General features: G+C 44.0%; 1 protein-coding gene across 1 annotated transcript in view; it reads right to left on the bottom strand.

Moving 5' to 3' along the window:
- Window positions 1–1,705: 1,705 nt before the first annotated feature.
- The window catches only part of VPS13B (vacuolar protein sorting 13 homolog B), a 1,252,356-nt gene continuing 1,236,302 nt past the window's right edge, over window positions 1,706–17,759 (bottom strand). The window contains 6 exon segments of the mRNA XM_040354774.1: window positions 1,706–1,791; window positions 1,794–1,817; window positions 1,820–1,843; window positions 9,705–9,753; window positions 9,755–9,787; window positions 9,789–9,883. Of these exon segments, the coding sequence (XP_040210708.1) occupies window positions 1,721–1,791; window positions 1,794–1,817; window positions 1,820–1,843; window positions 9,705–9,753; window positions 9,755–9,787; window positions 9,789–9,883 (296 nt within the window). The 3' untranslated portion in view covers window positions 1,706–1,720.

The following is a 17,759-nucleotide window of genomic DNA, read 5'->3' as shown; positions in this document are numbered from 1 at the left end:
ATAATCACTCTCTTCTCTTGGCGGGGAAGGCTCCCCTCCCCCCCTCCTGGAGAATACAATGACTCGGAAGGAGGAATTCACCTGTAAACACTGACTATGTTGATGGGGGGATCGTGCAAATTTCTTCCGTTGTTGCAAGAAAGAATTTCGCACCATCTATGGCCTACTTTAAATGTCTCTTATGAGTAGACTGACTTTTTAAATACAAATTGTTTAGAAGATAAAACGGGTCCCTTCTATGCATTTTATCATTGTATTTAGGTGTGTGCTTAGAGTTCATCTTTTATTATTGTGATATTACAACTAATTATGCATTACAATGATGTGCTTGAGTCATGCAAGACTCCGCCTAAGAACATGTAAATTGTCAGCTTTTTGCACAAAGTGTATGTCAAGCAAAAACCTGTTACAGCTTTTACCAACTTCCTGTCCAGATAAAACTAATATGAGAAAATCTCTCCAACTGTGCCCAGGATGGCAGTAAAAACCCAACAGGGATTCTAATCCTTCCCTCTTCATCCAGAGCTAGAAATACAATTTTTGGCTTGACATACATTTTATTATAACACAATTGTGGCATGTAAAGCTGAGTGTGCAGGTTTTATCTATTCATACCGGTCAGTCTATGATACAGTAGAGCTGTGTCTGTGTACTGGTGATCATGTACTATGGCATACATGGCAGGTGAATCGAACAGTTTCCCAATAATCAGATCTCCCGTATAAGTAAGATAAGTCCGGTCAGAACACCTAGCACTGACCACCAATATGGATGTGACGAATACAGGGCATTTACATTGTCATAGAACAATATGCAGGAATCCAAGGACACAAGCATGTAAGAGGCTATATAGCAGTGGTTCTCAACCTGGGGGTCGGGACCTCCTTGGGGTTCAAATGATGATTTGCCAGGGGTCACCAAATCCTGGGCTGTTCCTGAAGCCTGACACCTCTTTTGCAGCCACCCAGCACGGCTGTCCCTGGAGCCCACAGCCGCCCACTAGCCTCTTTGCAGCCGCTATTCAGTTCACAACATGGCAGGGGGGGGGGGGGGGGCAGAGACTCTAGGTCAGCTGACTGGTGAGGAATGTGAAGTGTGAGACATAGTGAGTAACACTACTATAGTTCCATTAAAAGTCCCCACTACAGTTCCCAGATCAGCAATGACCTTGATCAAGAGCACCTATGTTGGCTGATCAGAACTCTCCCACAGCACTGACACTCATCCCAACTCCCCACCCCCAAGGAGTAGGGGAAGGAATACAAATAGAGAATACGTGGAAAGGAAAGGAAAAGAGGGGGAACAACAAATAAAAAGGGAGAGAAAGATTAAGAGAAAGAGCAAGAAAGCGGCTAGATTGAGGGATGGAAAAAAAAAGAAGAAGAAATTAGGATGGAGAGATAAAAGGGAAGGTAAGGAGAACAAAGAGTGGTACATACTAAAATGTACCATAAGGGGTTTTAATACTTCACAAATGTAAGGGCTAGGGGCGCAATTTACTTGTTTTGCCTTGGGTGCTGACAACCCACGCTACGAAAATGTTTACTGTTAGGGGTCACCACAACTTGGGAAATTTTATCAAGGGGTCACGGCACTAGAAAGGTTGAGAACCCCTGCTATATAGAGTATGACAAGCAGGGGATTCCATGATGCAAAAACAAGGCAGCGTGAGGTGGCAAAGGCGCATTCATTTGGTGTATGACTTGTAGTGGGTATGACACTATACACAGTAAATGACATTACCAGAATATTTCAAATGACTGTTGGCTGCTTGGTGTGATTGCAGGTCTCGGGTGGATATCTTTGTTTGGGAAGTGGGAAAGACCAGCGCCATGTAGTATTCCTGTAGAGAAACCAACAGACGGATTAATGCAGATTATACACACATCAGAGGGCAATAGTACCGCGCCAGTTACACAGTAGTAACCAATCAGAATCAGTAAAGACAGTACTGTTGCATACTGGTCATTCCTACATCACAGCTTTGTACATGTGTCTGCTTCTGATGAGTTGTTAGTACTATGTAACCATTTCAGCCGCGGAGAATTTAGCTGCCAATGACGGGCCATTTTTTGTGATTCGGCACTGCGTCGCTTTAAACTGACAATTGCGCAGTCGTGCGACGTGGCACCCAAACAAAATTGACGTCCTTTTTCCCCACAAATGGAGCTTTTTTTTGGTGGTATTTGATCACCCTCTGCGTTTTTATTTTTTGTTGCTATAAGTTTCTTTCTCAGTTTAGGCCGATACGTATTCTACATATTTTTGGTATAATAATAAAAAAAAAATCGCACTAAGCGTATATCGATTGGTTTGCGCAAAAGTTATAGCGTTTACAAAATAGGGGATAGATTTGTGGCATTGTCATTATTATATATTTTTTTTACTAGTAATGGTGGCGATCTGCGATTTTTCTTTATTAGTATTTTCCGAAAATTACCAAAGTATACAAATAAATAATCAAACAAGTCCGTTGTCCCAACCGGAGCATAAAAACAAAGATTAGGTAGTTCAGTTCCATTGTAATGTAGGCGATCTTACAAGATATCAACAATACACAAGTTATAAATGTTAACATGTTCAGCACCAGCGGGAAGGGAGGGGAGGGTAAAGTGAGACTTGAGGTAGGGAGGAGGTGGGGACACCAGCAGGGTTGCAAATTAACGTTATTTTTATTGTGACTGACATTATGGCAGACACATCGGACACTTTTGACACTATTTTGGGGACCATTCCATTTATTACAGCGATCGGTGCTAAAAAAAAAATACACTGATTATTGTGTAAATCACATGGCAGGGAAGGGGTTAACCACTAGGGGGCGAGGAAGGGGTTAAGTGTGTCCTAGGGAGTGATTTTAACTGTGGGGGGGTGGGCTACCAGTGACACGACAGTGATCATGCTCCTGAAGACAGGGAGCACGTAGATCAGTGTCTGTCGTTAGGCAGACAGGGAAATGCCTTGTTTACACAGGATCTCCCCGTTCTGCAGTTCCGTGACACGATTCTTAGGACACCAGTGGACATCGAGCCCATGGGTCCCCGCGGGGGCACGGTCACGGAGCTCGCCGCGGCGGTGTGTGCCCGCCCGCATGGTGGCAAATTCAAAGCAACGTACAGGTACGTTGCTTCGCGCAGCTGTACCATTCTGCTAACGTATATCTACAGGCGGCGGTCGGCCAAGCGGTGAGTATTACTAAACTCAGGAGCCTGTATTCACTATATACTGGTCTCCTACAGTACACAGAAACATGGAACTGCAATTACTTTATAAATATAAATGCTAAATACCTTTTATCATCAGCAGTATATAGCAGTCTTGGGACTTCTATCAATGTCTGGTTGAAGTCCTCTGACTGTTCCTATGAGGCTAACCGCCTGGTCTGTACAGTGTTGATTGGCCCTTTGCGATCACATGCACCCTCCCAATTCATTTTTTTTAATTCTAGCAATACAAACTGAGAATGTCGGGAGTGTCCCCAAGGTTCTGTTCTATCAGCAGATGGATTGGGAACTGTTGAAGAAGGGGAGGATCCGAGAAGACAGGAGCAAACAGCCTTTTTACACAATGCGAAGAATTAACCCCTTCCACTTCCACAGTGAGTATAACAAGCATGCTTTTCTGCATATATATGATTTTATTGTTGTGGGTTTAGTGACACTCAAAACTCCATGTTTCATGTGAGTGCATCCATCTGCCTTGAAAAAGGTATCCTGCATGGTCCAAAAGCATTGGCCAGTGATAGCTGCTACTTTATGTGAATAAAGGACAAGATTCTCACTATACCGAGGTGTCTTTATAGAAACCGTGTCACTGGATGGCACTAGACTCGTTCCTGCTTTATCCAAATAAAATAATACTTTGGCTGTAGTTGGGCCAGCCTATTCGAAATGGGGACAGAACACCGTGATCATTCCATTCTCATATTTTATCATTTACATTGTGCTGATAGTTTTACAGAAAACACTGAACTATCTGCCCCTACAATCTAATGAGTCTCCCTCCCTGCCAGCACTGCCTTGATGAGATGTATACTGACAGTGCAGAGGTTGTATTCAGGATCACTCTTCAATGTGGGCAGCAGAGATTTATTTAGGTTTTGTGCTGCCCTAGGCCTGACTTAACTCGTTTACCCCCAATTTAATAATATGACCCACCCCTTTCTGTCAAAAGCCACACCCCTTGCGGTTGTACGACCCACCCTGAAATTTTCAAGTGGGGACACTAGCAGTGGCGTCTCCAGCTTTCATATTTAGGGGGGGCACATGGGGGACAGGGACAAAAGTAGGGGGGCCAACTATAAAATGCAATTATATATATATATATAATATATCTGGGGCCCTTTACTACGATCCCACTATGGGCCCTTTCATAGTTCTGCAGTGAGCTCCCTTCCTACTATACTGGGGCCCCCAGGGTGGCAGAAAAACAATAGATATATGTCACCAGCACACCAAGAAAATATAAGGGTCCAAAGCAGTGGGAGAAACTATCATTGTTTGCAAAGGTTGTCTTGCCCACGGGCCCTGGGGTTCTGTCCACAGTGGGGATCCCCAGCTGTCCTGTCCCTGCTATTTACAGCGCTGGTCTGGCATCTGTCTCCTTGGCAGCGGCGGCCAGTCTATTAGGACCTAGTGCTGGTGACATTATGGGTGCATGCAGGGGAAGGCTGGCACTATTGGTTATAGAGAGCGAGCCCCCAGCTGGTCACCTAGCAGCAGTAATGCTGTATAACCTTCTCTGTTGACATGCTGATCGGCATGTGATCCAGGTGATGTCCAGTCAGATCTAATAAACACAGTATTTATTAGCATCTAAGAGTACAACCACATTAAATATAATCAACCGTTATGATCAGCAGCCATTGTGGGCTCTATGCCTGTAAAGTGTGGGCTTTTGATCAATAAAATCACTGATATTTATGACTAGGATTTGACTAAGAGCATCACCTGGATTTGCATCCTGATCAGCATGTCAGAGAAGGGTCCACTGCTGCTAAGCAACCTGCAGGGAGCTCAACTGTCTACAACCAATAGAGATGGGCTCGGGTCGTTGTGTTTGAAATCCCACATGCCCGATCCCGCCAGGAAGCCGACACTCCCACAGTGCTAATCAATGTATGGGCTGCCTAAGAGCTAAGACCAGCCATAGACAGTTTAAATCTCAGCTGGTTCAGCAGGAAACTGGCTGAGATTTGAACCATTAATGAGCAGATTCTCTTATAATTATCATAGTGGTTGCTGTATAGCACTGGTGATAATCACTGTTTGTCGGAGAGAATATAATTGCTGGCAGGAGGGATATTCCCCTGTCACCACTGTCTGTTGAAGGGGGAATCATGCAAGGTTTTTCCTGCAATCTGTGGATGCAGGAAAGAAATTTGCACCGTATATTATCTGCCTAACTGAAAGTGAAAGTAAATTGTGAATGTTTTGAAAGAACAGGAGAGGGGGAGGGAGGACAGATGGGGGGAGAGAGAAGGATGGAGATAATGTAGTTCAGTGATTACAGTGTACTGCAGTCTGCAGTGCACACACTCTTAAACACGGTCCAGGCTAGAATATCTGGTTGTGTGAGCACTCACATTATGCAGTGATGGCGAGCAGAGGGAGGGGGAGGAATCCCCCGTAGAGCTGACTGGGGATGCTCTCCCTCTCGGGGAGCAAAATACAAAAATTGCAAAAAATAATAATTTTTTTTTTTTGGGGGGGCACATGATGGGGCACAGCATGATGTTGGGGGGGGTCAGGGCCCCCTCTGGCCCCCCCCCTAGGGACGCCCCTGGACATAGTTCTGAGGTCCTGGGGGGGGGGGAGAAGGACAATGAATTCCGTTCATTTGCATACATTTTCCTCTCACTTCCTGTTTAGCTATGGGGCAGGCAGGAAGTGAAGGGAAATCTCTGCAATGGGGCAGGGATGGTAAAAAATAAACTGACAGGGGCTATAACCCCCCTTACTCAATCCAAAAAAAAAAAAAAAGTGTGCTTACAGTAGAACTCATAGGCAACATTTTTCTGTAATTTTATGGATGAGACTAAGAAGATATAACCATGCCAGTGGTGCAGCAGAAAACATATGACACAGTGAGGAATGTTTGTGGTCCAGGATGATAGGGACAGTCAACATTAGAAGAAACTCCCCCACCCCCCCACAGTTGCAGAATGCCACCCGCCCGCATGCCGGAAGCAGTGCGGCCGCCTTTATGGGGGCACTAGACTAATTTGCCTATGAGCCCAGTCCGCCCCATAAGACTGGCGCTACACTAATAGTGTAGCGCAAGCTGGCGGGGACTCTTTCCGTGCTGCCCCCCTTCAAAGTTCTGTCCTAGGCTTGGGCCTTGTTGGCCTAAGCCAGGATACAGCATTGCCTGGGGGTCCCCAAGGAATTCCCTTAATTTGCAGGGGTTTCCTCTCACTCCCTGTTTGGCTATGGGATAGGACATGAAGGGAAATCTCCGCAATAGGACGCATATGGCAAAAAATAAATCTGACAGGGTCCCTTACTCTATAAAAAATGAAAAAAAAAATTATATTTTAAATATAGATATAAACTTTGAAAATCATAAAAGAGATAAGAAATCTGTCTCGCAGTCCTATGGAAAAGAGGCGGGACTTGCACCAGATTTATGTATGAGTTGGTAAGGTATTAATGAATCTGTTTGCAGAATTGTCCCAGACAGATTCTTGCTGTGACACAATACATGTGCGACAATTTACTCCAATATGGAAGAGGTCTTATTTACCTTCACAACTCTAGTCATTAATATGGCGGTACTTTGAATTTGCTGCAAACAAATGGTGACTGACTACGTGAATTTGTTGACACATCGGTATGAACAATGAACATGTTGCAGGGTTTCATGAGTTTGGCACAAGGCTTCCGACCACATCACACGCCAGAAATGACTCACAAATTCCCCCAAATCATGGTGACTAGGAAAATATATTCTTTTTTAAGAAAAATATTTGATTATGTTTTTTTCCTTGTCTTGTCTTTGGCAAAACCTCAATCATGTTGGAAAAACAAGGTGAGTTCTGGTTCCACACACTGTCCTCGCCTTGCTGCCGGAGTCATCTGAGTGCAGAGCTTGGGCCTTGGATGTACAGATCCCTAACATGATGTCATTTGTCTGGAAGCAAATCCTGCAGCGTGTAGCTAATTCTTCCCTGTTAAAATGCAATGGCGATGCACTTAACCCTCATGATCTTGCATTAGCTCAAATCCCAAAAATGACTGTTTGAAAGCCAACTTATATTAGCAAATTAGAGGAAACCTTATACTCTTGAGAGCTCTCCATCTCGAATGGTATCACACACATCGTTTATACAATTTATACAGGAAAGGGGGGAGAAAAAAAAAGAAGACAGAAACCCATTTTAAAACGAACGTCCTCTGTTAAAAATAAAATTCTTCTCTCTATGTGTCATGGATGTAAAAACTGGAACAACAAACGTTTGCCTAGATACAGAATTTATAGAGAAGTTACTTAATCCAGCTGTTAAACATTGATACATATAGGTTTACGAGCCCCCCCGAGACGTGCGGTTTCGTTGATGGTGCTCCGAGAGTGCCAGCAAGCGCAGGGCGAACGTAAGAACTATTTAAACAGATCTCGATGTGGAAAATGGAGAGGCGAGGAAGATGCAACATCGTGCGCATTCTGAAAGCTTGTAAAGGTTTAATAAATGAGGCATGGTCATTAGACCGAGAATTAGTGGATTGTAAAACCTTCAGCGATACTATAAAACGCTTTTACGGGGGGTTTGAATGCCCTGGAACGCCAGAGACGACAATCTGTTCTGCTCAGATGGGACGGAGATTTTCCACTGCTGAATATAACATCCCAGTTCATAAAGATCACAGAGCCGGGAAAAAGTTACATTTCACCATGGATTTCATGTACATTAAGTACATTCTAAAGCAGCAGCCTGAAATCCAATAAGACTCAAAATTCACCATCTTCAACACCCTAGTTCCATTATCACTGCCTTATACCATCTGCCATTACTTTTATTACCTGTATATTTTATGTAAGAATCTAAGAATATAGGCATTTGGTTTATTTTTGTAAGACATCTGGGTTTATTTCAAGGCAAAAATGAAGAGTGAAGTGTATGTCATAGTGCACAGCAACCCGTAGTTTGGTGACCCCCAAAAGCTTCCCATATCCTCATCTTCAAATAAGCCTGGAAAAGTGCAGACCTAAATGTTCTCTGGTTCAAGACACACCCTCTTTCTGAGCCCACTGTAACTCCGCCCACATTACAGTGCATCCTGGGAGCAAGGCCATGTAAAGTTTACTATAAAATAAGGATTTGTTTTAACAGAGTAGACTTCGTGCCTGCTACAATTGCAGAGTATTGTGGAAGAGATTACAATTCACTGACAGACCAATCAAACCTTGCCAACCACCCTATAGCGTTTTAGTTCTACAGGGCAAGGTACTGTTTGCAGGATCACGTATATATATATACTTGATCCTGCGCATCCAGGTAGTGGGTGCAAATGTGCGCTGACCGCAGCTCGCTCCCGCTGTGATTATACACAGCAGGAGGCTGAACATGGGTATGGTGGACTCATTGTTTGCCGGCACTATCGATCATCCTGCAAAGAGGCAGAATGGCAGTGCAAGGTTCTTAAAGGCATGGATGAGGGAGTTTTGGGGGTGGAGGAACTTGACTGGTCTGCACAGAGTCCTGACCTCAACCTATTAAACACCCTTGGGGATGAATCAGAGTGTAGACTGTGAGCCAGGCCTTCTCATCCAAACAAAGTGTTGACCTCACAAAAGCACTTCTGGAAGAATGGTCAAACATTACCATAGACACACTCCTGAACCTTGTGGACAGCCTTCCCAGAAGAATTGAAGCTGTTATAACTGCAAAGTGTGGGTCTAATCAATACTGAACCTATGACTGGGATGCCATTAAGTCATGTGCGTGTAAAGGCAGGCGTCCCAATACTTTTCGTAATATAGTGTAGGACAGAGAAGAGCGATTAAGCTCTAGTACTGGAAACCATTATCCACACCCAGGTAGTCCACGTGTGTTATCAGCATGGCGTCAGATGGAAAATAGACAGTGACTGCATACAACTTGGAGGGGACCATTGTTATCCCAGAGCTACGTCAATCCAAAACAATAGGATGAAGAATAAAGGCATCAACATGGGCCTTATTGGTTGCATAATTTACTGCTCAGTGTTTGCCTAATTTTTGTATTTTAAACACACTTTTTTTGGTCATTCATCATAATAAGTAAGAGAAACAGTCAACATAGGGAAGTTTCATAGTGAAAGTTCAATAGTGCAGATATATTAACATGTACAAAGTGTGGAATGCATTTGTATGTAACAATTATTTGTTTCAATGGACTTTTCGATTCACAGAAAATGCTACACTGACATATATTTTTTAAATAGCACATGGATATAATTTGGCTACATAGGAATGCATTGTAATGTAGGAAGCCGTGTGTATTGTAATTCAGAAATTCAAGAAAAAGGAAACGTAGTGATCGGCACGAAGGGTCTATCAAATCTGTGTGTGTCCATTATATCACAACATACCTGTGCTACTGTATAAACTGGTTCATAACTCATAACTGGTTATTTTTTTAAATAAAGAAATTAGGTGAAAGAAACATCTTTAGGTTGCAACTGACTGATCCGTGTCTTCCATGTAGCAACACCGGCGTTTCTTACCATATCCGGTCTGTGACACCAGCTCAGCTGCTCCTCCAATCGGTTTGGTTAAAGACACCAACAATCCCTTTCCCAACACCGGAAGATAACACCTTTGGCTTTGTGTCCGGCTGATCCCTGAGCCTCAGAGGTCCTCTGGAAGTTCAGCATGGGCTGGTCTACTATGCCAGCTATCGCTCTGGATGAAGGAAACACATTGTATGATTTACAAGAGAATGGGGAAAAAATCCAGGCAGAAACAATGATAGAATTGTGTCATATTTCTTCCAGTTATACACTTCAATCATTTCATAGCAGGGGATTACGTCCTTGTTACCAATCTAACAAAACTTTGTTCAAAATTAGGCATTTGTCAAAAAAACTAAATGTCACAACCTAAAACCCCAACTTTCTATTCAGATTCAGATTGAAACAGGGAATTGTTTTAAAACACAATTTTTTATTATATTTTTTGGAGTCTGTGGTCTAATGGAAAGATTTTTTTTTTTTAATTCCTGTCCCGTAGACAAATCAGAAAATTAAAATCTCTTCAAAGTGAAGAAATCTTTCGTTAGCTGATCAAGAATTCCTCTCCATTCCTGTTCCAGGGACAACTCAAATTTTGGATTCGCCATAACTTTTAGTTATGAACCACATGCAGTCCAGTGCATTTTTTTTTGCATGAAAAATGCATAGAAAATAGTAGGTTATATGGTTTTCAATGGCATAGTTTACACCAGTGCTTGCAGATCCAGTGTGTTCCAAGTTCCAGAAAAAAGTAGATATTTTTTTTCTCGCACTGGACTGTACTGGAACGCTTAAGGCCCCTTTCACGTGTCGCGGACCGTATGTCCGCTTTTTCATCCATCCGTTTTGCAGGTGAAAAAGGGGACATACATTGGTCCCTATGTGATTGCGGGTGTCAAGCGGATAAACATCCGCTGACACCCATAATCACCCGCCTCCGCAAAGATCCGATTTTGCGGACGGAAGAAAATTCAATTTTTTCTTCTGTCTGCGGATCGGATAAACAAGGACACACGGTCCGTGTTCATCCGATCCCCCATAGGGGACCGCCCTGTCAGCCGCTGGCTCAGCAGGGATATACGGAGCGATCCCAGCTGAGCTTACGAACACACGGAGGCGGATCATTACTGATCCGCCCCGTGTGAAAGGGCCCTAAAACGCATCAAAAATGCAATGGTACACACCAAAAATGCATGGAACACACATGTGCTTATTTAGGGTTAAGAAAAAATGCACTGGACTGCAACAAAAAGGAACAAAAAACGCACTGCAACGCATCAAAAAAGCATAAAAATCGCATCAAAAACACGCATTCAGAAAAGAATCTCAAACACATCCGGTCCCAAAGACAATAGCTCCCAAGACAAGAGGAGAGGGTGAAAAATGGGGAAAAAGACAAACAAAAATACCTGACAGGTTTAAAAATCTTTCCGACTTCATCCAAAACTTTAAAAAACTGGCTTGAAGTGGAGGTTCCATCAAAAAACAATTGTGCTTTAAACTGTAGCTTACGACTAAGAAAGAAAAAAAAAAGAAAATATTTTTTTTATCATCTGGAAATGCGTGTTGCTATGCGGTCCATGAAATCTGCCTTTGAAACCACCTAGGATTCTGACATCATCTCCCTCTAATGCTCCTGGGAAATGTGTGTCATCATTTCCCAGGATGCAGTGCGCTGTCCAATTATCACTCCCATCAAGACTTCCAGGAAGTAAGGGCCAGATTCACCGCCGTCGTATCTCTGTTTCTATCTATGCGATGATTCATAGAATCAGTTACGCATAGATATCCCTAAGATCTGACAGGTGGTAATAGTTTTACACTGTTGGATCTTAGTTGTAAACCAGCGTCGGGTTATGCAAATTAGCAGTTAGGGCGATCCACTAAATTTTTTCCCGTTGTTACGTCGCCGCAAGTGTTAGTTTGCCGTCGCAAAGATAGGGTACCTTTTACAAAGTGTAACTTAGTACACCATGTAAAAGTTGTACCGTCTTTCCCGCGTCGCTTTCGATTTTTTTTTTTTTTTTTTTTTCCGGCGCAAGTCTTTTTTAGCCGTCGCGATTCACAAAATGTCGGCGCGTCGTAACTTCGCGCAAAGCACGTCGGGAAAATTTGCAACGGGAGCATGCGCAGTACGTCCGGCGTGGGAGCGCGCCTAATTTAAATGGGACTCGCCCCATTCGATTGGGCCCGCCTTGCGCCGGACGGATTTAGGATACCCGCCGCACATTTCCTGGTAAGTGCTTTGTGGATCGGGCACTTAGCCAGAAAATTTGCGGCCAGTGTAACCTAAATCGTTACGCTGCGCCGCCTGGCTGTGAATCTGGCCCTAAGTGCCTGTAGGCTTCACAATGCCCACAGCAAAATGACAACGGTTGTAGATATAGTTTTATAAACTATCTTTTTTGAATATCTATGCGGATCGGCGGCGGATTGTAAAATAGTAAGTGACCAGATTTATATTATAAAAACGCAGGATGAAAGGCCATACATTTAAAAAAATGCTAATTGTGGTTGGAACTCCGCTTTAAGTTTTTGTTTTTTTGTATAGCTTAGTCTTTATGTTTATTTACTAGCTCAGGATTACAGTGAAAGAACACCAGATAACATAGGTGGGGTGAACTCTGACCATATCCAACTCGACTGGGGGACCCAAGCAGTAAGCACACCCCACCATTGTTGTGCCTTCACCATCTGGAGCCTCCCTTGTTCATCTAGAGCAGCTGTTTATAACCAGAATACAATGTAAAGTACAATACATGAAAGCCTCTTATGACCTGTGGACTGAGGGACTCTTATGTGATCCTGTGTGTTCACCCAAGTATATCCACTATGGGTAGACTTTAACCGGAGTCATTTCAACACAGTCTTATATCAGACTTGGGTGGGAGAGTACAGCTATGCACAACCAAGCAGAACATGGCAGAACTAACATATAAAGACAATTATATATAGAGCTTGTTAGTGTATTAAAGTAAAATGGACTTTGCTTAGCAAAATTGGAGAGCAGAAAGGCATATTGTGCTCAATCATCCTATAAACTGCTGGTGTAATTTGTTTTTTATCTGTATTAGGTTACATGCACACAGCTGCACACGGGCGGCCACCGGCAAGTTTCAGAAGATTCTTGCCAGTGGTTCTAAATGCTGCATGCAGACGCTGTGTGTGAAAAGCAGCAGTTGTCAGTGGTGGCTGATATATACAGTAAGTAAAGTGCTGCATAAATTGATGGTGCCTGTGTAAATAAATAGCACAGAATACAGTTGTATCCAGAGGTGGCATTTTGCTGCCCATGTGAAATGTAGCTTTTATGCCTCGTACACACGATCAGAATTTCCGATGGAAAAAGTCAGACGGATTATTTTCATCGGATATTCGACCGTGTGTATGCCCCATCAGACTTTTTATGTCGGAAAAACAGAGTTGGAAAGAGAACATGTTCTCTTTTTTTTTTCTATCAGAAATTCCGTTCGTCTGTATGGAATTCCGACTGAGGAAAAACGTTTTGAACAATTTGAACGGAAACAATTTGACGCATGCTCGGAAGCATTGAACTTCATTATTCTAGGCTCGTCGTAGTGTTGTACCTTACCGCGTTTTTGACGGTCGAAATTTGGTGTGTCCGTGTGTATGAAAGACAGCTTGAGCGGAATTCCGTCAGAAAAACCAGTCAGAGTTTATTCTGACGAAAACTCAGATCGTGTGTACAGGGAATTAGAAGAATGACAGCCAATAGTCTGTCAGGATGGACTTTTTCCCCATGGAAAAATACAATGCATACTGGAAAGTTCTGTGCCTCATCCTGCAATGATTTGTACTTTAATTACGGAAAGAATGTAAACGGATGAAGTGGATGAAGTGCACTGCCCCCCCCCCCCCCGCCACATATTTCGAGTCAGTTTTGTCCACCTGCTGCATGTAAGACCTGCAGTTAGCAGCTGCAATGCGCTCAGTGATATACACACTGCTGGAAAGAGCCTGCTTCCAAGGAAAGACATTATTCATCTCTCCACTGAGTCACAGAACAGTACCATTGACCAGCCAAACACATGACATATCTACTCCTGCCTTTACCAGTCTTTGTTGTTTAAAAACCAACCAGCTCATGAAATCCGATCATCTTGGACTCAGGGACCGAAACACTTATTGCTCTGGATTGAATGAGAGAATATTAACTTTACCATGGGACACAGTTTAATGATATGCTTTTTATTCCTCTCCTCTTGTTTTTCTGCAGAAAATTTTGGACTGCAGGGATTAAAAGCTTTTGTAGTGGAAGGTGAATTCAAAAAGCTGTCACTGCCACAGCCAGACCTGCTATCTCAATAACACAGAAATACTTTGCGTCCTGCATCATGGTTGCAGACATCAATGGGGAATCTATGGCCGCTATTTGCTTTGCGATAGCGTGCATCGATCTACGTGGGGGCTCCATAAAGATGCTTGGAAAGGGAATGTTCTCACGGGCTTGTCTGGTTTATCATCATCATGGACGCAGCTCTCAGTTCTAGCCCAGGTCTTATGTATTGTACACATTAAATATAATGCACAGCTTAGCGGTGTACTCGGCCTGCACTGACCCTGGAGACAGATAACGGACTACAAAGAAGATCTCATCGTGCTCTCTCTCAAGTCCTGGCTGTAGATTCAGGTCAGAATGAGGAAAAATACTGCTGCCAAAATGTAATGTTAGTTTTCACACTTGTACTCCCTTTAGTGAGTAGGGTAGAACAATGTGAATGGACTCTTTTCACATGACCAGGGAACATTCTGCTGGAAAATTTCTGAAGCTTAGGCTGTGTGAAAATGGACAGCAGCTCCCTTACCAAGGCCCCACCGCTCGGGGCAGAAATGAATGTCCTTCCAGACAGGGTCAGATTTCTCAGAGTGTCCCCCCCACTCCTACACAAGTCGAGTTTTGAACCTTAGTAACAAGATCAGAAGTCCACACAAGACAGGCCAAGGCTGGGGACAGAGAACGCCGGGAACGACGTCCATACTTAACATTGGCTGCGCCTCCTAATAGCAGGAGCAACGTTACGACGAAAACGACTTACGCAAATGACGTAAAAAAACTACCGCCGGGCGCCACGTACGTACGTTTGTGAATCGGCTGTAAGTAGGTAATTGCATACTCTACGCTGAAAACTACGGGAGCGCCACCTAGCGGGCCAGCGTGAGAATGCACCCTAAGATACGACGGCGTAAGAGACTTATGCCAGTCGTATCTTAGGCTAATGTCGGCGTATCTAGCTTTCTGAATACAGAAAGTAGATACACCGGCGCAGATTTGAATTTACACGGCGTATCTATGGATACGCCGGCGTAAATTCTATCTGAATCTACCCCAGACAGTTTACTTACTGTGCATCAGTAGTACTAAAGCTGTGTACTCTCACCCTACTCTGATAGTTGTACGGTTCAAGATGTACAGATCCAGGGTGGGTGAACTATGAATACACAGCACACTATTCAGTGCTAGGACAGGGTTATTCAAGGTCCAAGGTGAAAATGCCAAACTGCTCCCCCTCTCTCAGGTTTAATATAGATGAATCAATGTATTTTCAAGAGAAGAAATAATTTAAACCAGAGGTGCCCTACCCACTGGCACACCGGTAACCTCAGGAGGTGGCCGCCACCTCCTGCTCTGGGATGGCAGATGGGCAAGTTCAGATTGTGGTTCCTGACCTGCCATCCGCGAGCATCAGTGTGAATGGAGCTGGCACTAGAGAAGGAAGCATGGGGCTGCAGTAGGGAGCAGAGCCAATGCTTCCGGCATAGCACTGGCTCCTGTCACAGGCGAAGCAATACTAAATGCACTCCGCCTGGGACAGCAGCCACCAGTAGTACAGTACCTACCAGCAGTACCAGCCAGCAGTACCCACCAGCAATCCCAGCCAGGAGTACTTGACAGCAGTTGAAGACAGCTAGCAGCATCTGCTAGACATACCTGCACTGGGGGACAGCCAGCAGAAGCCGCCAGCCAAACCCATCTTGGGGTACAGCCAGAAGCAGCTGCTAGCCATACCCACCCTGGGGGACAGCCAGCAGCAGCCATCAGCCTTAGCCACCTGAGGGGCAGCCGCAGCCCCCAGCGATACCTGCCTGGGAGACAGCAGCAGTCAGCGATACCTGTAGGAATCCTGAGGAAGAAGTTAAGATTAAGGTCAATTTTTAATTAAAATCAAACAGCAATGGGCATATCTGTTCTCTACATTGGTACACTAGCTACATTGGGCTGCTTTTAAACTGATCTGCAGGTGCAGTGCAGTGTACCTGCGGGTTACCTGCACTGAGGCATAGACTTCTGTTATTACCTGCAGGTTTGGTGTGCTTTCTAAAACTGAACCATAACTCCTGAATGCTGGAGTTTTGGTGCACCAAACCTGCAGGATACAGTATAATGGAATTCTATGGCAAAGTGAAAGTAACCTGCAGGAAAGCCACCCGCAGCGCATCAGTGTGGAAGCAGCCTTAGGCCCCTTTCACACAATCGGTCCGACTGGGTCCTCATGTACATATTTCAAGCAAACACTATAGGATCCCACATTCACCTCTATAGATCGGCAGATGTAAAGGAATTTGCGTCCTTTTACACCCGTCTATCTGCAATCTGATCCGCTTAAAAAAACAGAAGGGGATCTGTCCCTTTCCAATTGGGCGGATCAGATCGGATGGCCCATAGAATAGGGTTGGCTGTGACGGTATCTGCCCTGCATATGCAGAGTGGACACGAACCTGTCATCCTCCCACTCTGCTCATTGTGGCCCGCGACCGGTTACCAAGTCGCTAAAGTGGCCCTCGCTCTTCAAACGGTTGGGCACCCCCGATTTAAAGCCCATTTAAAGAAAAAATGCTTGTTTAGGTCTAGGGTACAGGGAAAAGCAGTTTTACTTGCTGTACCTGATCCTCTGCTTCCCCATGGAAGTAGAGGATCTCTTCCCTCCTCTAGTGGTAAACTGTCCTTCAGTATCCTCATGTCCAATGCAGTATGTAAGGTATGGGCACTGCTTTTTACTTAATAGCGGATATATCAGATTTGGGTGTGAGAGTTCAGCTATGCACTACAATACCTGAACATAACAAAACTAAGCATATAAAAGACAATTTGATATAGAGCTTGCTAGTATATTAAAGGATAAGTTCATCTTTGGGAACATGTTACATGTTCTGTCCGTTTTTAGGGTAGAACATGTAACATGTTCCTGATCCTGCAGCCGCTGTCTGTGACAGCAGGTCAGGGATCTTCTCCCCATACCAGCTGTACCTATTTGAAAAGAGTGTGGCTGTGCCCACATGGCTATATCATTGATTCACAGATCCTTTTGCGGCTGTTGGCTTGTAGTTCTCAATGAATACTAGGGCGCTTTTGAGAACTCTAGTAGTTCATTGAGTCTTCCCGTCTTTGTGAAACTGCCTGCCCGTACGATGTAGCAGACAGCTTGCACTGACAGTCTGTAGGAGTCCTGCATTGCACCCACAATCTTCTAATCACAGGTGCAATGCTTTCCAGACTACTACAAAAAAAGTTGTAAATGCAAATTTTTTTACCTGCAAAAAAACATGCATTAATTATTTTATTTTTTTCTTTAAGTAAACTTATCCTTTAAAGTAAACTGGACTTCGCTTAGAAAAATTGGAGGACAGAAAGGCATGTTTCACTTATCCTATAACCTGCTATGCAATCTTTTTTAAGCAACAATCACACGGCTGCTCACAGGCGGCCACTTGTAAGTATCAGTAGATTCTTATTGGCGGTTGTAAATGCTGCATGCAGACACTGTGCGAAAAGCAGCAATTGTCAGCGGTGGCTTTTAGATTGGTACTCCGCATAGATTAATGGCTGGTGGCAAAGGAGCATAGAGTAGGGTGACCACATTTCCAAACTACAATTCAGGGACACTCTCCCTTCCCAAAAATTAGCTTGTGCTGTAACGAATCACAGCACAGTGATTGGACACAAGAGGCGGGATTTATGATTTCTCTAATCACAAACAGGGGGCGGGACTGTGCTCCTCCAGGCATTTCCTGCCAGGACAAGTACTGTCA

The sequence above is a fragment of the Rana temporaria genome, chromosome 5 (assembly GCF_905171775.1).
Source record: "Rana temporaria chromosome 5, aRanTem1.1, whole genome shotgun sequence".
Classification (NCBI taxonomy): Eukaryota; Metazoa; Chordata; class Amphibia; order Anura; family Ranidae; genus Rana; species Rana temporaria.
This window is presented reverse-complemented; position numbering and strand designations above follow the sequence as displayed.